Raw genomic sequence first — 23060 nt, 5'->3', positions numbered from 1 at the left:
CGCACTTGAACAACACTTCGAACACGTGTCCAGTTCAACACACTAGTCCACCCCTTTCATGAAACACAAACTCGCGGCCGAAAGAAGCCTTTACATGACCACGACAGATCAACCACGTCCTATAACTGCACGTTTTCGCTTCATGAGCTGAGGGGTGCTCTGAGTACCTGTAAACCCTAAGTTCCAGGCCCAGACAACATCACATATACAATGATACAGCACTCACACGCACACTATTGTTACACTCCTTCATCTTTGCAACAAGATATGGCTTTCGGGGCAAATTCAAAAGTCTTGGAGGGAGGCCATAGTAGTAGCATTCGCGAAAGAGGGGAAGGACCCTTCCACTCCCGCAAGCTATCGACCGATCGCCCTCACAACCTGCCTGTGCAAGCTTCTCGATATGATCAACAGAAGACTCGTGGACTTCTTGGAGTACAACGGTCTTCTCGAGAGCTGCCAGGAAGCCTTCAGGGTGGGGCGATCTACGAACGACCAACTTATCTCTCTTGAATCATATATGAACAATGCTTTCGTGCATAAAAAGTTTTTCCTTACGGTGTTTTTCGGCATCGAGAAACCCTATGACACCGCTTAGCGGTATGGTGTCCTTAGTGACCTGAAGTCAATCGGCGTTTCGGGCAACCTGTTGAATATTCTTTGTAGTTATATGTCGGAGAGAACCTTTCGTGTGAGAGTTGGTTCTGCACTGTCAAAGGTTCACGCGCAAGAAAATGGTGTGCAACAAGGTGGAGTGCTGAGCTGCACTCTTTTCATAGTTAAGATGAACTCTCTTGGAAAGACATTGCCACCTACAATCTCTTATTACATGTATGCAGATGACGTGCAGATTTCCTTTAAATCATGTAAAATGTCAATCTGCGAATATCAAGTCCAGCTTGGCGTCAAGAAACTTGCCGGCTGGGCAGGCAAGAATGGTTTTAAAGTTAATCCGAGAAAGAGCTCTTGTATTGTGTTCTCCAGGAAGCGTGAGGTCCACCCAGACCCAGACATCACTCTTAAGGGCGTGTCGATTCCTGTGAACAAGGAGGACAAGTTTTTAGGTATTTCATTCGATGAAAAGCTTACATTCATACAGCATATCCAACCGCTCAAATGCAAATGCTTAAAAACAATTAACGTTCTCAAGGTCCTCCAACACTAATCTTACCGGGCTGACAAACAACTCCTGCTACGCCTTTACAATGCATTGGTAGGGTCTCGGCTTGACTACAGCAGTATCGTGTATGGGTCGGTGACAAAGACAGCACTAGAAATGCTTGACCTAGTGCTGCATCTTGAGCCCGAGCCCGGCCCGAACCCACCAGAATTCAACAAAATGAAAGAGGCGCGTCTTTCCTGTCAGTTTTCCTTTTACTAGTTGTGCCTGGCGCTTATTCTGTTTCCATGATGAAGTACCAACTAGCTCGCATCGACACATTATAAGCACAAACTCGAAGAAGTTTGCTGTTACCCTAAAAAGCGTAAGCAAAAAGCAAATACGGATTTTCCTTTTTCCTTTAAATAATTTTTCTTTAAATTTTCTTTAAATAATTTAAATTTTCCTTTAATAATAAATAATTTTCTTTTAAATAATTTAAATAATTTTCCTTTAAATATGGACCGAACTTTGCACAACTAAAATGTCCTTACTTATAATCTGTATTTTCGGTAGTTTTGGAACTTCATTTGCTGGTCTTCGAAACCAAGGCACACAGAGGACACCTTAAATGATTCTGAGCAAGTGGAACATTTTTTATTGTTGGAATTCTTCAACAGATATTGAGCCTTTCGTTGTTCGAGCAGACTATGTGTCCGGTTTCAGCACTTCTTTTTTACCTTTTCCTGTAGTCCAGATAAGTCCTGTAGTTTTTAGCCGACGAACCAGTGCTTTCTAGTCAACGTGTTTTTTGGTTTTTAGCTGAGGTAAAATTTCTGCAGCTCTTGTCATATCACGTGTAATCATCCTGGCCCTATACACCAGCCATCTCTATTGTCCTTTGTTTCGCGTCACTATTACTTTTACTCACATGTTTTAGTATTTACGGTCTCATCAAAAATTCAGTAACTTCTCTGGTACTCTTTGCCCTTGTTGGCCTTGTGCCATTAAACACCAACCATCATCATCATCATTAAAGTTATTACGACAGCTGTGGCAGCAGTCTGAACCCGGCCTTACGAAGTGTTCCGGCTCGAGGCGTAAACGAGTGTCCCGGTGTTTTTTTATTACCGTGACTGCATGAGACAACGATTACAACGTTGAGTAGGACGACGACGACGACGATGACGACGACAGGAGACGCCAACACCTCACAATCTTTAGACAGGAGTTATTCGCTGCGAATCCCGGATTACACACCCATTTTTATGGCCAAAGTTTTAGCAATAGCTCTCGCTCTATGCAAAGTACCCCAGCATGTATCAAATATCATCATATTATCTGATTCGATGGCAGTTATATCGGCATTAACGTCCTCTTCGGACTCTCCATTGTACCGCACACTAATATTTTTTGTTCCCAGGCACGTGAAAGAGGTACGCTTGTCTTGGGTACCTGGCCATAGGGACATCAGGGGCAACGAGCAAGCGGACCATTTAGCTAATCTCGCTGCCACAGCTCCCATTCAATTCGGAATTCCTAAGTAAAGCTGTAGACATGGCTAGTTGGTAATTCCGAGTGAACAAATGTAGCGCAGCAGAAACACAAGAGACGGATAGAATACACACGGACAGATACACGGACGGACACACGGATAGAATACTTGTCCGTGTGTATTCTATCCGTCTCTTGTGTTTCTGCTGCGCTACATTTGTACACTCGGAATTCCTAATCTGGCTCTATTTGCATTTGCGAGATTAAGACGATATTGGCATTTAGACGCCACCCGTTCCGATTCACTTTTATCACTTGAAGAGTTCCAACATTTAAAGTTCAGGTGGAATGCTCATTTTTGTGGCTCTCGGCAATGCAAGGTGACTTTCACCGAGCTGCGCTGCAGGGTTCCAAGGCTTAATTTCTATCTGTTCAGATCAGAACTTTCACCTACAGAACTATGTGTGCGGTGCCAGGTCCCCGAAACAATCGAACATTTTTTTCTCGACTGTCGCCGTTTCTCAACAGCTAGACAACTGTTTTTGAAGGGCCCGATTGAGCGGTTGGGGTTGACTTTATCGATAACACTTATATTATCTATTGGCGCATCAATTGGGGTTCGCAAAAAGGGATATATATATAATTGCATTCAAAATATTCTTTCTGCCAGAGGTCGTTTGAATTGCTAAACCGTGCTGATTAATGGGTAATTCGAATTTCATTCACAACTAAGTTTCCTTTTACAGCCTCTTTCCGGAAATAAGTATTTTGAAGTCCCCACGTATTTAACCGGTTTAGCCCTGGCCAATCCCCCCTTTGTGGGTACGTGCCAAAATATTTGAGTACATCTTCATCATCAACAACACTTCCAGCCCTTAAAGTCTTCGCCTCTAAAACTTTTCACGGCGGTGATCTCACATAGGTCTGGCTGCATTCCTTTAGCTTCGACGAGTTGGCCCCACACGGTTAGTTGACCCCTGGGGAAACAACATTTGCCGGAGATGAGTTGTTAGAATGAAGGATATCAGTGAGGATTTGGAACAGGTTGCGGAGAAGCGTATCAAATAGGGGAGAAAAGATAATGGAGTCCTCGTTATAGCCGAAGTATGTGGACCATCTAAATTCTCGAAAGAGATAGTGCTGCGTGTACTCGAAAGTGGCTGGTGCGTTTCGCAGGCCGAAAGAAATATCTAAGATCTGACACAAGCAGTTCAGAGTAAATAGGGCGTCAAACGGGAATTTTTTGGGTTCCGTTCGGGTTCGGGTTCGCTTCGAAGCGGTACGAAGCGATTCAAATGCTTCAAGCGGGTACGGAGAAAAAAAAGTACATCATCTTCCCGCAGGGGAACCCTGCAGCGGAGCAGCCATGGGGTCCACTGAAGTTCCCATTAGTTTTCAGTTGGTCGTTTCCGTTGGCGTTCAGCTTCGCCTGCCTTCGTTGTATCAGTAGTATCTTGACGTAGTTTGAATGAGTGAAGGACATTAGGCGCGTTCGTAGCACATGCTCCCGTCTTGGTTTGTAGCGGAAGAGCGCCACGTACTTCCCGTTGCGGCCAGAGAGTCGTGGAATCGAAACCAGGAGCCGCTTAACTGCTTCTTTTTATAGTGACTGCGCTGCCGTCAGCCCGAACGCTGACGGGGCTGAAGAGACGCCCATGCGCAGTAGAGTGCGGACAGCAACGACAACGAGGGAGGGAGGGACACAGCCCCGGGATGAGATACTTCGCATCTAAAAAAGCGGGAGTGTTTTTTTTTTACCTATGCGTTTTCGTTTCTTCGTTTGTCTGTCAGGTTGGCATATGAAGAAATTCGTAATGCAGGGTTTCTTTTTTGTAAATGACTGGGCCAATTTGTGTTCTGCGCTGCAAAATGTTTTCCATGGGAGGCCAGCAATTACGACACTGACCGATGAGAAAGAAATGGTTCGCAGTGGCACCTTCGGCCTGTGAAAGCATTACGTTTGGTGCTCGCAAGTCGAGATCTTATAAGTAATTTTAGTTCATTAAAACAATTAGGTTAATTTCATTCTTGGCTGACCCATTTTGATAGACCGCCGTTGCTTTCTTGAGCAAAACCACAACAATAGCTCCACGAGGCCACCTCAGTGCAGCCTTGTGCTCCGCTGCCATCGCGGACCAGTGAAGGGCCGCTCCTTGTCTCCACATAATCCATCCTTGGGGTGCGTGACTTTCGGGCAGTAAACTTTTCTGGACAGAACACACCCTGCCCGTCCGCCATCTTTTTTTGGTACCAGCAAATGTCGTCACACACACGAGCGGAAACACATGCATCCGCACACAAACAAACACGCACATGCAAACACACCCGCACAGGCACACACAGACACACACACGCACACCCCCAGCGTTGGGGAATGGGCAGCCCCATTCCATTCCAATTCCTTTGCATGAGTAAAAACTTTCCGAAATTCCATTCATCGGAATCCCACAGATGGCCCCCAAAATTTTCCCATTCCCACTCCTGCAATGGCTGGGAGGTTCAATTCCATTCCTGTAGTTCCTCAATGTAGATATAATTCTTGGTTACTGTTTCGGGTAAGGAACGCCAAATAATGGTGACGTTATCTGCAGACTCGCTGGGTGGCAGCAGCTTGCTTTGAACGAGTGCTGAGAAAGACATACAGAACTATCGCGGCGATTCCATTCCTGTAATTCCTCAACGTATCGGGTTACGAACGCAAAATAAGGCTGACGTTATCAGACTGGTACAGAACTCCAAAGGCATGCGTGTATATGTGCGTCGCCAAAGTACGTCGCCAAACGCTCTTGCGGGCAGGAAACGTTTCTGGACAGCACGAAGCCGGCAAGTCCGCCATACTTTTTGGTACCATCAAATGTTGTCACACACACGCATACACAAACACACATGAACACGCACACGCAAACATGTATGATGTCACGGCATGTATGATATATGACATGTATGATATGTACAGCCCTCAAAAGTGTTAACGACAACAAAAAAGCGGGTGCCAGCCCATCCTCAGAGCGGCAGCTTACGATAGCCACCGGTGCGTCCTGGGCGGCTGAAAATCGGCGCTCACGAGGCTGACTTTCAACACTCGGCTGCTGGCTGCTCCGGCGCATGCGCACCATCCCACTGACTAGCCCGGGCACCATTGTGAGCAGGCGCTCTGTGCATTGGCTGGCACCCTCTTCTTTGTAGGTGTTAACAATTTTGAGGAGTGTACGTATGATGTACTTACGATGCATGATATCTGTATGATAAATCTGTGTATATTGCAGTTTGAAGTTTCTTTATTTGACCAAAAAGCAGTACGTATGCAAAAGAATTTCGAACATAATGGCAACAACGCAATGTGGTGTGGAAAATGAGGAGAAAGCTGCGCACGTGCAGCTTGACTACGCCCCACCTTAAAGAACAAACAAAAAACAAAAAAATTGAAAACAAAGCCAGATGGAAGATTGCAGGCAAGCAATGCAAATAAGGAAATTTCTGAGCACATAATTTCTTAGCAAATAATCCTTCCGCGGTTTGTATCCAATGCATATATTTTTGTATATAGTAACAACACCTTCAAAGCAATACCTTTTTATGACCACAAACTAAATTTGTAAAACAATTTTTCTATCGTAATACACTCACTTTACCAAAAGTATGTCAGACAGACAAAATGATATCATTGTATGTGTGTGACAGACACAGGTCCTATGATCCATGGTTGTGTACGACTACGACGGAAGGAGGAATAGGTTGCTGCCCAGAACTGAATAGAGTAAAGACAGCGCCTGCAGAATGTGAGTGCGATTGTTTTAATGTACGCTTATATTTATTTAGCAGATGCGGATTGGCAAATTCCGGAATTTGAAAGGCGTAATTTGTTGTCGGTGTAGGGATATGCCAGAGTTCGCTGTGACGATCACAGCGAGGTGTAGTAATGTTTTTGCGGACTACCGATTTTAAGGATATTAAAAGCCTATATTCATAAACCGCGTTACACCTTAGGACTTTAAATTTAGCGTATAAATGTGATGTATGAGCATTGTAACGAAGATTCCAACAGCACTCAGGCATTTTTTGGAGTATATCTTGTGTGTATATCTTGTGTGTAGAGGACTCAGTTCCGGACGCCCATATCAGTTGGCAATGACGTAAATGTGAAGCGAAAAGTGTATGGAAAAGGAGAAGTTTATAGAAAAGGAAAGGAATTTATAGGAAAAGGAGAAGGAGAAGTGAGTTGCAGCGAATTGTCAACATTGTTGAGAACGAAATATTGCGGAATCTGAAGCGGAATGAATACATAGCTGATATTTGCAGTGTTTCTGTGTGAGAAATGTCATGAATGCTTCATTGTTGCGATACAAAATGAAATTCTAGCCAAAGCGCGGATGCCGGGACAGCTTCGTGAGACACTCCGCTAGACAAATACTTGGGGGTCGTTCCCTTTGGAGCCGGACGCCAAATAATATGGTCGCGACATCTGGCAGAATTCGTGGGCACGAAATTCTGCGGGTTTCCTAATGCCACCGGCAGGTGGCCCCGCCAGTCTCGCCGGCACTCACTATGGGTGATTCGTCTCGACGTTGGACGTTGGTATTCCTTGCCGCAATTGTTCTCGATCAGGTGCTTTTGAAAGTTTTTGAAAGTGCTTGCAGATGAGTTACTGGTTAGCAATTACGACTATCGAGTTCTTCGGGGAACGCATCTAGTTGCTTCTTCTCCTGTTTTTTTTTTTTGTTTTTTTTTTCTTTGAGGTTCAAGTTTTCATATGACAATTTTGGTTTATGGCCGGCTGTGCAAAGGGCGTACGACAACGAAGTGTTTTTCTAACGGATGGCTGCGCTGTTAGACCCCAAGGTTTTTGCGTTTTTTGGTGTTTATATCGCTGGGACGGCGCTCCCATGAATTTGAGATGACGGAAGTGAAACCAGCGGACACTCCGCCGGGTAACCCGCCGTCAGTGTATAGTGCCACGCTAAGGAAAGGAATCTGCCTCCCAAGCGAGGCGTCTCCGAGGGCACCGAGCTGTATTCTGCGCCCAGCGATGATAGCACTGATGACGACTTCGCGTGGTGCTCGGGAAGAAGGCGAAGAGCAGGCTGCCTGAAGCGGCTTCTCGGTTGAATGGAGTGGCCTCAACGTCTACTAGCGCATCGACTGTAACTGCCCCGACAAGGCCCCCTGTTCATGCCGTCTTATTCGTGCTGCAATCCCCGAATGACAACCTCAATTGGCAGGCAATTTCTGTTTCCTTGGAAGCCATTCGGCCGGGGAAAATTAAAGGGGGTCAGAATTACCCACCGGAATAATATTTTGGCCACTGACGTAGAGCAACGAGGCGCAGTGAAACACTACATCAACTCCCGATGCTGGGATAAATGAAGGTTCGTGCCTACGTATCTCCATGCCAGGACGCTTCTGTGGGCGTAATCTATGATGTTGATGTCTCCATTTACCCATGCGGGGAAATCATCAAGCATGTTAGCCTTGTGGGAAAATCACGCTGTGTTAAGCTCGTGTTTCAAGGTGACTGTTTTGCAGCACATGAGAAGGTGGGCCACTTTCGGCACGCAGTACGACTTTTTGTTCCGAAACCGCTGCAGTGTCAGAAATGCCTAAAGGTCGGCCATGTTAGCAACGTTTGCGGACGAGGTTCTGTGTGCACCGAATCCGAATGTGCTGGGCTGCATGAAGCCAAAGACTGCAACGAAGGTGTGCTAAGATGTGCCAACTATGAAGGCGCTCATGACGCCTAGTCGAAGACCTACCCTCGCCTCACACAGGAACGAAAGGTTCTGCAGCAGATCCCGAATGACCACTTGTCGCACAAAGACGCCTCTGCATAAGTGCGACGCCTCCGATGATCGCGACGGCGTAGATTATCGAATGCTGTCGGTGTCAAAGACGGCCAGGACCACTCACGTGAGAATCCCACCGCTTCACTGGCACTGCCTCCACCACCGCCGGTAGACCCACCTAGACCACCACCACCAGCGGAGTCAACGAGCAGCGCGGCCACAGCTTCATCTTTAGAGGTCAACGAAGCCGGGAAGTCATCGCCACCAGTGGACCTGTGGCCAAGGCTGCCGTCTCTCATTGTGGTGGAGCCTCGACCGGCAGATGCAAAGTCTAAAGGGACCCCGACGGCTTTGTCGAAGGATGACGTAGAGATCGTCGCGGTTCTCAGGGCATTGATCAGCGCCATTCGTACGCTACTGGATGCGTTGAAAACGCCGGCTGCGTTCCTGGAAGTTCTGGATACCCAGGGTCCACTACTGGTCAGCCTGGCGTGACATGATGGCCCGTGTTACCGCATCATTCCGCCAGGAATTCCGTGAAGCTTCTATTTTTCAGTGGATTGCAAGAGGTCTCAAACCCAGATGCCCTGGAGTACTTCGGATTTGGTGGGCGAGTTTACCGATGGGTAGAAAGGTTCTTGTCTGGAACATCTTATGTCATGACAAAGGACGGCTCAACATCACAGCACCTTATTCAACGTGGAGTACCTCAATGGGGGTGATAAGCCCAACGCTTTTCAATCTAGCGATCATTGGACTTATGCCCGCTCTCCCAAAAAATGATTGATTGATTGTCAGGTTTAACGCGCCGACGCAACGCCGGCGATGAGGCGCGCCGTAGTGGAGGGCTCCGGATTAATTTTGACCACCTGGGGATATTTAACGTGCGCCGAAAACTCGTGCACACGGGCCTTTTTGCTTTTCGCCTCCATCAGAAAAGCGGCCGCCGCGGCCGGAAATCGAACCCGCGACCTCGTGCTCAGCAGCACAACGCCTTAGCCACTGAGCCACCGCGGCAGGTTCCCCAAAAATGTCTGCGTCTCCATTTTTTTGCAGATGACATTTACCTCTGGGCTTTGGGTGTCAACCGACCATACCTGCGGGTGCAACTTCAAAAGGCGGCCAATGTCACGGCATCTTACGTGCAAAGGCAAGGTCTGAGCATATGTGGTGACTGTATCGAGTGTTATCTGAACAGAGCACTCGCTATGCGCAGACTGTGTTCCGCGCAGGCTGTCACCCTTGCCACCGGCATGTATATAAGCACACTCGAATAAAAGCAGTGGTTCGTTCTCCAGCAACCCGAGGCTTTCGTCTTGCTTTATCGCATCACGCGATACATGGTGTCAAAAGTGGCGAGTCACCGATTTTGATGTGCGTTCCGAAGCGCCGGGAAAAGAAAAGCGATGGAATTTCTTAAGCCACCGGACCCGCTACGTTTTTTAGGGGACATAAGTAGGAAATGGAAGTTCTTCATACAGAAATTCAACCTGTTCCTGGCGTCGTCCGAAACCACCGACCAGAAGCCTCGCCCGGAATCTGCGAAAGGTGCCCTTCTTCTGAGTATCGCAGGCGAAGAAGCCATCGAGGTCTACAACACCTTCACCTTTGCGGAAGGCGAAAGCAACCTTGACTACGCTACGGTGGTCAAGAAGTTCGAGGAGTACTGCGACGCCCAACAAAATGAAGTCTACGAGCGGTACGTCTTCCGTAAAAGGGTCCAAAAGCCGGGTGAGCCTTTCGAACATTTCCTGAGGGATTTGAAGACCCAAGCCCGAGCATGCAACTTTGGTGCATTGACTGATTCAATGGTCCGAGACCAAATTGTCTTCGGAACTAGGGATGCTAAATTAAGAGAGAAGCTGCTAGCAGATAACAAGCTTACCTTGGAAAACGCCGAGAAAACTTGCAAGGCGGCAGAACGGGCGGGCTTAACGTTCAATCAAGCAAAGTGCACAATTGGCGTCGAACAGATCGAATTCCTGGGCGACGTTATCGGTGCTGAAGGCATCAGGCCCAGCCCTTCCCTAATAAAGGGTATGATAGAAATGCCGCCACCCGCCGATAAACTCGCAGTCCAACGAATGCTGGGTGTTGTAAACTATTTTGCCAAGTTCGTGCCGTCGCTCACTGAGAAAACAACGCTGCTCAGAAGCTTGATCAAGAATGACGCGGTTTTTGAATGGTTAGAAAACCACGCGTACGAGTGGAAACAACTGTGCGAAACTTTGAGCAAACACCCATTGCTAGCAATATTCGATCCCAAAAAAGAAACTAAAGTGTCCTGCGACGCGTCACAAAATGGAATGGGCGCCGCGCTTCTGCAACGTCATGGCAACCATTGGAAACCCGTGGCATATGCATCGAAGGTATTATCGGATACTGCACAGCGGTATTCTCAAATAGAAAAAGAGACAATGGCTATTCTGTACGGCTGTGAACGGTTTGACCACTTTGTATACGGACGCAAGGTCATAGTAGAAACTGATCATCGCCCCTTGATTGCCATCTATAAAAAAGCAATAGGCGATATCCCGCCCAGGCTGCAGCGGTTTTTCCTGCGGTTATTTCGTTACGACATCGACTTGTGCTTCGTTCCAGGGAAGCAGCTGGTGCTTGCCGACATGTTATCCCGGGGTTCAATCAAAGGCGACGGGGATGACATCACGAGTGACGACGCAGACGTGCACGCTGTAAGTTTAGTGTCGTCACTTGTCAGTGACGACACGTGGAACCGGCTTGTATCGGAAACCAGCAAAGACCCGTATCTAAGCTCTGTTCGTAACAGCATTGTTGCGGGCCTGCCTATCGAAGGACAGCTCAAGTCATTTGCTGGCAAGCTATCTGAAGTCAAAGGCGTCCTTCTTAAAGGCTGCAGGATTATAATACCAGCAAACATGCGGAAGGAAATCTTGGAAAAGATCCACCAAGGACACCTTGGCTTGAATAAGAGCAAATTAAGAGCGCGGCGTTCAGTGTTTTGGTCCGGAATGAATTATGATATTGACAAATTTGTTCAGACCTGCGCAATTTGCAAAAAGTATGCGTACCGCCAGTCACGAGAGCCACTGCAGATGCGTCCGGTGCCAGGCCAACCCTGGTATAGGGTTGGTATAGACCTCTTTCACTACGGCGGAAAATCGTACCTCTGTGCCTACGATGCCTATTCAAACTTCCCCGAAGTGGATATGCTCACAGAAATGTCGGCCAGAGCGGTCATCGAATCAATCAGGGCTATCTTTGCCCGATATGGTATCCCCATGGAAGTTTGTACGGATAATGGCCCACAATTTGCAAGCAAGGAATTTGCTGCATTTGCACGAGCGTACAAGTTCCGGCATGTTACCTCCAGTCCAGGATACCCGCAGTCCAACGGGCTTGCGGAAAAAGGGGTACAGATAGTGAAGAGAATTTTAAAGAAAAGCATGGAAGCTAAACAAGATGTGTGGCTGGGGCTTCTTTCGTACCGGACTGCACCGCTGGAAGCCGACGGCCGATCACCTGCGGAGCTGCTCCAGGGTCAGATACTCCGCTCGACGTTGCCATGCATCCAAGGGAAGCCCGGAACCCCGGTCTTCAAGCAATGCCAAATGGAGACCAACAGGCGCCCACTGGCGCCTCTAAGCAAAGGAGACGTCGTACGAGTGAAGAACGGCACATGGACTACAAAAGCAAAGGTCATAGAGCCGTTGGCTCAACTCCGGTCCTACAACGTCTTCACAGAGGGAGGTAGGCTACTGCGACGTAACCGGCAACACATTTTACCCACTCAAGAAGCCTTTCATAGAGATCCTCCAGAGCTTGTCGAATGCGACGACGGAGGTGGTTCAAAACAAGCGTCACCAGTGCCAAGGGCCGGAGTGCCTACTGTCTCCAGAGCTACAACCTGTGCGTCACCTGTTCCGGCTCTCAGGAGGTCGCTAAGGCAACGTAGACCCCCTCGCCATCTTACTTACAACAGAAACTTTGTGCAAGTGCCATGAAGCAGATGTGTAACCTGTGTTAATAACGACGGGACTGTCGTACAGATGAACCAGCCACGTAATCTACGCAAAGTGCATTTTCTTTTGTTAGTTTCGATTTCCGTGTTGTCTCCTTTCTAACAGAGGGGGATCTATCGAGCGTTATCTGAACCGTGCACTCGCTATGCGCAGACTGTGTTCCGCGCAGGCTGTCACCCTTGCAACCGACATGTACATAAGCACACTCGAATAAAAGCAGTGGTTCGTTCTCCAGCAACCCGAGGCTTTCGTCTTGCTTTATCGCATCACGCGATACAGTGACAAGTGCGCGCTTATTGCGTTTACCCGCAAGCCGATGTCCCAATACTGCATCAAGATCAATGGGAGGTTGGTTCCGTACTTTAGCCATCACAAATGCCAGGGCATTATCATCGACAGGGACATTTCATGGAGCCCACATCTAACTGTCGTTAAACGGGCATGAAGACAAAATACAAGTTTGTTTTATTCGAAAGATTTCGTGTTTTACAGCGCCCCCCAGCGCTTGTCCTGACGCAAGCGTGATTTATTAACTGCGAGATTAATCAATCAGGGCTAAAATATTGATCATCGCGCCAAAAACGTGTGTTTAAACGACGTTTGCAATGAGATCATAAGAACAGGTCTTATGGTCATCACAAGAACAGGTCTAAGAAAGTTGGTGTGGAGCGAAGACTTCCTTATTGTTAGTTAACCTAGATGGCGCCACCACACAGCTTCAAGCTGTCTTCTGCCTTTGGCTTGCTTGTGACGGTATTTCAACTTGGCTTGTTTATGTTCATGAAGAAAATAACCGTTTCGTTCAATATGCTGCTCGCTCGGCAAATATGGTCACGTAAGACACCATCGCTTGCGTCAGTCTGCCAGTGTCGTCTGAGGCAACCCCAAATCCCCGTTGTGCTGTGCATCTAAACGAAACATAGTGCGCGCAGTACCAACAGCAGCACGCATCGGTACTTCTATGTTTGCGTGTGCTTTCGTAACTTCCACTTTTTGTCCCAGCAGTCTTACTGATATAAAAGTAAGTGCCCTAAATTTAAGCGCAAATAGCTAATTCGGCGAGCCTATAAGTTCTGCCTAATTTGCGCTTGCTTTCTTCGGCCTCCGCCAATCGCAAAGCTGGCTGGTATGACGTCATAAATTCTGTTGCTGGAAATAAGCTAGACGGTCGCATGGCCATTCTATTTTTTCCTAATTATACACCTTGTTTGAGCGAAGTTTACGTTAGCATAATTCTAACGAGACAATCTTTTGAATGAAACAAACTTGCATTTTGTCTTCATGGCTCCTTTAACCGCTGAAAAATTGCCCTTCTATCTTAAAAACAAAAGCAGTTTCACGTTTGAAACCTTGGGTGAGGGTAAGAATTGACAAACTGAAGGTGAAATAAACCGCTTAGAACACGATATCGCCCCATTAGTGGAGGAGCTGTTATCGCTGCGAAGCGGGAGGGCGGGGCGCCGCCTGGTTGGTAAACTGTACGTATGGAAGCAACGTAATGATCGCAACGTAAAAATTCCAATCTCAAGTACGCAACGTAAAAATTCCAATCTCAAGTCTGACTAAGGGTAATTTTTCTGAGTCTGCGCATGAGGACTCGTCATCAGTGAAAGCTCTACGTAGGGAAGCTTCTACGCACGTGAAACTTCAATCGTCTAACGGCGTTCTGTGCGTCGCCGCACGTCGCACGTGCACCGAAAATGTGCTCCCTTCCGCACATTCAAGGCCTTTTTCTTCGTTGCACCCGATAGAAATCTTGAGCTATCATTCCGGCTAAATCCACATGTTTTTTTTTAAATGGCCGGCCTGCCTGATAGCCGTCTGCCGCGCACTATTCTTAGTACCGGACGGTGGCTCCACCGCTGGTGGCGCTGACTCGGTGAAGCCCGGGCCCCGCTGAGGTTTCGCACAGTACCCGCTTTGAGCGCTTCGAATGCACCAGTGGTTTTATGCATAACATGAACGGTGGGACTTTGATTTTGTTAAACAAGAACATCAAGTACTTTATTTCACGCAGGCGCCGTCTTCTTGATTTTGTACGTGCAGGTTCCAATTTGAAGATTCCTATTTGTTGCTCGTCTGAAACGAAAGAAGCAAAATAACGTGACAAGGTGGCTTGGATTCAAAGCTTTGGTAATAAAAGTGGGATTTGGAGAAATTCTTATTAGAGCGGATAAAACATGCGCAAAGCATACTGGCACAGACATTCGCAGCCATTACACAAGAGCGCGAAGGCAGGAGTGGAGAAGAGGTTTCTGTATTTATGTGCGAGGACGGACACGTCAAGATACACGACAACAACAAAGCCCCGACCGTAAGACAACGCTTCTGATTCCTGCAACAATGAAAGTACAAGGGCGACTTCACAATATCGGTCAGACAACCTAAGCAAGCTGTGTTATCGTTTTTCCCGTGTGTCCCACCTTCCACACATGACAATGTTACGCGCTATGGATGAGTTTTCTTTGCGCATAGATCAGTGCTATCGCATTCGCTTTATCATGCCTTCGCATTACATGCCAAGGCAAGATGACCGTTGGTCATTAAGGGTAATAGGGTGGATCCCTAGAGAAGGGAAGCGTGGCAGGGGGTGGCAGAAAGTCAGATGGGCAGATGAGATCGAGAAGTTTCGGGTGATACATTGGTCGCCGTTAGCACAGGGCTGCGATAACTGCAGATACATGGGAGTGGCCTTTGCCCTGCAGTGGGTGTAGATGATGATGATGATGATGATAAATAATATATATGAAGACAAATCTCTGCTGAAGCGTTGGCAACAATCGGGGTCGCCACCTTGTTCGTAGTTTTCTTTCCTTGTGTTCGCTACCTCCTTCCGAGTTTGATTGCTCTCTCTCTCTCTCTCTCTCTCTATATATATATATATATATATATATATATATATATATATATATATATATATATATATATATATAGTATAAGTAAAGAGTCGGATACACAGCAAGAACAATAACAAACAATGTTTACTTACGTAGAGGCAACGGGACTTGCCTTCATCAGAGCAAAGATACATGATATATATATATATATATATATATATATATATATATATATATATATATATATATATATTTATTTATTGGAAGGTCGTCCCGCTTCATAAACCAGGAAAGACATTCACCTCTAAACTACAGGCCAATTTCAATGACAAGCATTACATGCAAAATTATGGAGCACATTCTGTATTCGCACATTTCGTTTGTAATTTCTTGAGTTTAATTGTTTTTTTTCAAATTCCGCACAACATGGATTTAGGCGTTCTTTCCCATGCGAAACAGAGTTACTGCACTTTGATCACTCGCTTCATACCTATCTTGAGAGTAAACCTTTCGTTGACTGTATTTTGCCAAGCCCATTGATAAGGTGAACCACGTTATACTAATGACTAAACTTGCCGCCCTCATCCTCGATCCCCAGTTATTGCTATGGTTAGAACCTTTTTTAACAACCGTTTTCAGTATGTCATGCTAAATGGTTTCGACTCCCAACTTAATGAGGTAACATGTGGTGTGCCTCAAGGTTCAGTTCTAGGTCCCTTACTCTTGTTAATATATATTAATGATCTATCTACCCATGTGTGTTTTTCAATGCATCTATACGCAGAAGATTGGGTCATTTATCGTCAAATCAGGAGTGATGACGACAATGGCGAGCTGCAGTCTGACTTGAATAACACCCGCCGCGGTGGCTCAGTGACTAAGGCGTTGTGCTGCTGAGCACGAGGTTGTGGGTTCGATTCCCGGCCGCGGCGGCCGCTTTTCTAATGGAGGCGAAAAGCAAAAACGCCCGTGTGTTCGAGATTTCGGCGCACGTTAAAGATCCCAAGGTGGTCAAAATTAATCCGGAGCCCTCCCCTACGGCGCGCCTAATCGCATGTGTTGCGTCGGCGCGTTAAGCCCTACAATCAATCAAAATCAGTCGTTCTTGAATAACATTATGACATGGTGCGAAACATGGAAAATGGCGCTGAACCCCCTAAAATTCAAGCTTATGCGTATTTCTCTGCGTGACGTATGTTCAGCATTTCACACACTAGCTGATGTGCCACTAGAAAACTTGTCATTCTATCGTTATCTCGGCGTCACCTTATCATTTGACCTAACCTGGAAATTGCATATTGACTCCGTCACAGCAAAGGCTAATCGTATTCTGGGCTATTTACGACGAAATTTCAGCCAAGCTCCTGTCTCCCTAAAGTTAACACTCTACCGAACTTTAATACGCTCTAAACTAGAATACACTGCATTTATTTGGGATCCGAGCCAAGTTAACCTAATTTAGCCTCTAGACCTAGTGCGAAACAACGCAGTGCGTTTTATATTGTCCAACTATCAACGAGCAGCCACTGCTACATCAATGAAGTCCAGTTTATCATTGCCTCTTCTGACCCTGCGCACAAGATATTTTCATCTTTGCCTGTTCCACAAAGTAAACAATCATAACATGCTGCGCAGTTTGCTCATACCGCCACCATTCTATGGCTCCTCCCGTGTTGATCACATCCATAAAGTTGGAATCACTCATTGTAAAACTAGCACATTCTTGCACTCGGTCCTGCCCCGCAAATCAAATGATTGGAACCGCCTTCCTGCAGATCTAGCGCCAATAACGGATCATGCACCTTTCCGACGCTTGTTATAGCCGTATTTGATTCCAGATGACCCATCATAATTTGCTTCTTCTTATTGGCGCACAGTTGCCCGTGTATCTGCATTTATCTTTTAGCTTGTATGCTTTGCTCAGCATGTACCACTCGGTGTCAATGCTTCTCTCTGTGACATGAAACAGTGCCACCTTCCATTCCTATTTTTTGCCTTCCTTTGCCAAGTTCATATATTTTCCTTTATACATTTTTGATGTGAATATATTTATTCTTACCAATTGTACTTTATTATGTTATTTATGTCGCGACCAAGTCTAGTTAGACAATTGGTAAGAGATTTTGGGCAATTAGCCGCACCTGTACTTTTTTGTGTGTGTGTACACTGTAAACAACTTCCCTCTACAATGCTTTGGCGATTCAGAGTAAGTGAAATGAATATATATATATATATATATATATATATATATATATATATATATATATATATATATATATAATGCTGCATGAACAGGTACCACTGGTAAGTGGACTAACTAGCGAGTGCCCGTCGCACAAAACTTCCGCGCACGTCTATTTCTTAATGATCATGAGCTTTAATGACCGACTCACAATTCCTCGAGTTGTCACGTCATCATCATCATTACCAGCCTATCTAAGCCCACTGCAGGGCAAAGGCCTCTCCCATTAATATCTAGATTTGCCCGGTCCTGTGCTAACTGAGACCAATTTATCCCCGCAAACTTCATGATCTCATCTGCCCATCTAACTTTCTGCCGCCCCCTGCCACGCCTGCCTTCGCTAGGGCTCCACTCTGTTACTCTGAGTGACCAGCGGTTATCTTGCCTTCGTATTACATGCCTGGCCACGTCCATTTCTTCGTCTTAATTTGTGCTAATATGTCCTTAACACGCGTTTGTTCCCTGACAGACTACGCATTCTTCTTGTCCCTTAATGGTACACCTATCATCTCCCGTTGCATTGGGCGCTGAGTCGTCCTCAATTTAAGTTGAACCCTCTCAGTGAGCCTCTAAGTTTCTGCTCGGTAGGTGAGTACCGGTAATATGCAGCTGTCATACACTTTCTTCTTGAGGGACAATGGTAGGCTGCCATTCATTATCTGTTAATGCCTGCCGAATGCACTCCAACCCATTGTTATCCCTTGAATTATCTCTGCCTCATGATTGGTATCCGGGGTCACAACTTGGCCTAAGTAGAGAAATTCGCTTGCCACTTCGGCTGCCTCGCCACCTATCTCAAACCGCTGTGCTGTCCCGAGGTTATTGATCATTACTTTAGTTTCCCCCATATTAATTTTCTGGCTCACGGTTCTACTTTGTCCAATGCGTTAAGCATGCTTTGCGATTCGTCTCCCGAGTTACTTAACAAGTCAACATCTTCAGCAAATCTGAGGTTAGTGATGTATTCTCCATTAACCCTTACTCCCACTTGTTCCAATTCCAATGTTCTGAATACTATTTGCGAACATGGTTTGAATAAGATCGCAGAGATTGTGTCTCCTTCTCTGACGCCCTTCCTTATAGGTATTTTACTGCTCTCCTTATGTAGGGTGATGGTAGCTGTGGACCCACTGTAAATATCCTCTAGTATTCTTACTTTAGGCTCGTCTACACCCTGGTTCCGTAATGTCTGAATGACTGCTGAGGTTTCGACCGAGTCAAGTGCTTTCCCATAATCTATGAAGGCTATATATAAGGGTTCAGTATACTCAGCGCACTTCTCTATCACCTGCTTGATCGTGTAAGCACGGTCCATTGTTGAATAGCCTTTACAAAACCCTACTTGTTTTTTTGGTTGACTGAAATCGAAGGTGGCAGAAATTCTGCTAGCGATTAGTTTGGTATGTACCTTGTAGACGACTGACAGTAAGCTGATCGGCCTGCAATCTTTATATTCCTTCATGTCACGTTTCTTATGGAATAGGATGATGTTCGCGTTTTTCCAAGATTCCGGTACACTTGCGGTCAGTAGCCATTGCGTACATAGGTTTGCCAGTTTTACTAGTACAAGTTGCCCGCCATCCTTCAAGATATCTGATTTTATCTGATCGTCACTGTCCCCTTTGCCCCCTTTCATTTCTTTCAAAGCCTTCATTAATTTATCTGCCGTTACTGGTGTGATGCCGATCTCCTCTGAACTACTTTCTCTTTCGGCATTATCCTGGATGTTCCAAGATACTGTACAGATCTCTATAGAACTCCTCGGCTACTGTGACTATACTATCCCTATTTGTTATGACATTGCCTTGCTTGTCTTTAAGTGCATACATCTGATTTTTCCCTATGCCTAGACGCATCTTCACTGCTTTCAGGCTGCCTCCGTTCTTTACAGCATATTCTAACCGTCAAGAGTCGTTACGTACGACTACAAAAAAAACTGACTCGCAGCAGTGTTGTCACACGTAGAGATTACTCTGTACATCGTTCAAGCTTTTGGGAAATACCAAGCTGGTCAACTTACAAAATCAGCATAGTTTGACAGGCTCGCCGTATTTATCTTCTCTGGCAGTGCCGAAATTTGAAAAAATACAGAACTTTGTTTCCCCTGGCTTTGACACAACAGCTCTCGTAGATCATATCACACTGGACGACACAGTGTCGCCCGAATTGCACAATTCGTATTAAAGGGACACTGAAGTGATTTGTAAACAATGCGGGATTACGAGCGCAAACTGTAGTCCGGAGTCCCTGGGCCCTGTTTCGACCACTCTGTGCGCGTTTACGCGAATTTATTTAGTAGAAAAATCAATTCGAAAATGCTGTCCTCCTCTCTTTACGCTCGCCCATTTTCTGTGGCGTTTTCGTGTGACGTCAGCAGGAGAGGAGCTGACAATTGGCTGCGCTACTGCACGGCTCGCCGACCTTCCGCGACTGAGTAAGTCGGCCCACCGTTTAGTCCGCCGGCTGCCAACGGGTCGTCGCAATTCGCTCGATCAGTTGAAACTAAGCCACAACAAGTTTGGGAATGGAAGAATGCGCCTTTATTTACTTCGTTAGTTTGTACACTGTATCTAGCTCCAGGTCAAAGTCGCTTCACACAAGCGCTGCACAAGCGCACATGCGACGCTTCGCTGACTGGTACGCCAGTAGGAATAAGGCCTCTTGAAGGGGGAGAAGAGTCAGCGAAGTCAATATAGGTACTAAGGAAATAAAATCAACTGATATTTTTACCCTACAGCGTAAAACTAGGGTGCGGGAAGCACTTTTTGCGCTGGACGAACAAGCACAGCGGTCAGCAGCACGACTGCGCATCAGCGAACGCTTTCCCGTCTACGAAATGCAATTGCTAGACGTGAGCTATTGTGGAAACTCGGGGGACGCTTACTGCACGAGCGCAATACAACAAATAGTCACCTAAGATGCGTCAAATACTAAAACTAAATAAAAGTGTAAACTGGTTATACATTATACACCTTATCTTTTCTGTCCCCGCCAGCGGCCCCCTGTGGCCTAGTCGTCTGGGGTGCTAGGTATGTCATCGGAAGTGTTTTGCCAGTCACAAGTTCGAATCGCCGCGGGTACATGCTTTTTTTTATATGAGTTAACTTTTTTTGTTTTTCGCCGATGTTTTCTATACTGAGTTCACGTTTTTTTTTGGCCGCAACGTTCATTGCTCCACGAACTAGTCCACAGAACTCACGCAGGCTGGCACTGCCGCGCTACCGAGTTCTCGTTGGCGTGCTGTTGCCATAAGCACCGACTGCTTGCGGGCAGTGGGCAAAGGCCAGAATCAACAGACCCTTGGCCTGGTGCGAACACGCCTTTTACGATACAGGCATGAGCGAGGCAAGCTCCAAATATGGGGGAAAAGCGGATGCATTTGAGCGTCTGCGGGGACGCGGAGGGCGTCCATGCACTGCGTAGGCCTCAGATAGTGAATGCTACGATTCCAAGCCGTCCTGGGAGGCTTATCTTATGCATTTTACAGCCGACAACATGGCAGAAGCGCGGTACTACGATAACTGGGATATTGAGAATGCCCATCCAACGACGCCATCGAATGTCAAACATGTTGTTTTACAGACCGAAACCGAAACCGAAAGTTGTTTGATTGCTAACCTTGGGCATCGTCCAATCACGGCGCCCCCTCCTCCCAACGTCACAGCTTAGTTGGTGCGGCCGCCGCAAACCGCGCATGGTAGTTTTTCTTCTTTCTCGCTTTGTAAAATAATTACCGATTTGTCAACGGGATAAACGATGAAAAGTGTGCTAATTTGAGCCAGTCTACAAAGTGCAAGCAAAAACGGGAGCTTGACAAATTCACTTCAGTGTCCCTTTAAGGGTGGCTAAGCACGAGTGGCGTAGAGCTGGTCTACTACGAAGTAAATAACCCTCAATATCCCTCGATACTCGCTTCACGGTGCTCACGGTGCACTAGGAGGAGCTTAGCCATGACAGCCACTTAGTACTTAGACGGTGCTCAGCTCTCAGTACAATTTTCAGCTCAGTACATGAAAACATAGGTGAACATTAGCTATTTTATTTTACCTAATTTGAAAAGGAAGCTTTATTTTGGTGATTTGTGTAAGTGTTTAGAAATGGGAATGGGCCGGTCACGTAATGCGAACTAGAGACAAAGGGTGGACCATTCGCTTGACGCGACGGCTGCCAATGAACCGCAAACCCACGAGGGATCGGAGGAGAACTCGTGGCCGAGATGAGCTACGGAAATTTGGAGGGAAAACATGGACTCAGCTGGCACTCAATAGGCGTGGCTGGAAATCCTTGGGAAAGGCTTTCGGCATGCAGCGGACACAAACAGGCTCGTGATGATAATGATGAATTGTTTGTCAAACTTCAGCTTTTGTCCTTGACTAGGCGCTGTGCGAGTACTTGTTTCTCAGCTTCAATGAAGCAGTAGTGCTTGAATAGTCGGGATTGTGGTGCACACTTTCTCAACTGGTGTATATTGAAGAACTATGGCGCCGAACAGAGCCTCGAACCAGTGTTCTTCCACGCTACCACTGGCACCTTTCTTCAGGAGGCACATTGAGTAATGAAACCTTCCTGAGGACATCTTCGCCGTCACCACAAAAACACGATCCCCGCACTAGAATTCAAACAAAGACCTCGCACTCCGCATTGTGAAACCTTTGCCAGTGAGCGACCACAGTATTTTGTTTTTAGGCTCACAAAGGGCGAAAGGCTTAAAGTTGCCATTCGTAAAATCTGAGTGGCAGCGAAACCGCAGCCTATGTAATAGCTACTCCTTAAACGTGGATATGTTCAGTGGTATCGGGACATCTGCGGAATGTGAGTTCGATACCGTAGCAACAGTAAAACCCCGGCATTCTGAGTCCTTCCTCCACTCGAGCCTCCAGTGGAGTCCATTTCCCCATGTATAAGTATTGCGGAATGCTTCACTCGGTCGAGTGAAAATGGACTGGAGGAGGGGCTCGAAATACGGCCTGTTGTGTATTGTCTTCGATACATTTTGCCACAAACTCGCGTAGAACGGCACAGCACATGATTCGGGATTAGAACGTACTCTATGGATGCACTAAGACTTTCTTTGTATTTTAACGAGGAAACCTCAACTACTTAAAGGGACACTGAAGTGATATGTAAACATTGCGGAATTACTAGCGCAAATTGTAGTCCGGAGTCCCCAGGCCATGTTTCGACCACTCTAGGCGCGTTTACGCGATTTTATTTAGTAGAAAAACTAATTCGAAAACGCTGTCCTCCTCTCTTTACGCTCGCCCATTTTCTGTGGCGTTTTCGTGTGACGTCAGGAGGGGATGAGCTGGCAATTGGCTGCGCCACGGCTGCGCTACTGCACGGCTCCCCGGCCGACAGAGTCAGTCGGCCCAGCGTTTCGTCCGCCGGTCGCCGGCGGGTCGTCGCAATCAAGGAGGTTAAAAAAAAATTGCTTGGTCGCAATTCGTTCGCTTAGTTGAAACGAAGCCAGGACACGTTTGTGAATGGAAGAATGTGCCTTTCTTTACTTGGTTTGTTTGTACACTGTATCTAGCTCCAAGTCAAGGTCGCTTCACACAAGCGCTGCACATGCGACGCTTGGCTGACTGGTACGCCAGTAGGAAAATA

The 23060-nt window shown here is 46.6% G+C and overlaps 1 protein-coding gene across 1 annotated transcript; it reads left to right on the top strand.

Annotated features, from left to right (window-relative positions):
• Positions 1 to 9682: 9682 nt before the first annotated feature.
• Positions 9683 to 12297, top strand: LOC144160802 (uncharacterized). Its single transcript, XM_077691959.1, has 2 exons — positions 9683 to 10547; positions 12097 to 12297. The coding sequence occupies exons 1-2, from the start codon at positions 9780 to 9782 to the stop codon at positions 12295 to 12297; spliced, it is 969 nt and encodes a 322-aa protein (XP_077548085.1). The 5' UTR covers positions 9683 to 9779.
• The last annotated feature ends 10763 nt before the right edge of the window (positions 12298 to 23060 follow it).

This window comes from Haemaphysalis longicornis, unplaced genomic scaffold (genome assembly GCF_048455015.1).
Source record: "Haemaphysalis longicornis isolate Haplotype H1 unplaced genomic scaffold, Haemaphysalis longicornis Haplotype H1 scaffold_11, whole genome shotgun sequence".
Taxonomy (NCBI): Eukaryota; Metazoa; Arthropoda; class Arachnida; order Ixodida; family Ixodidae; genus Haemaphysalis; species Haemaphysalis longicornis.
Note: the sequence above shows the minus strand (reverse complement) of the source record. Positions and strands in the feature narration are given on the sequence as shown.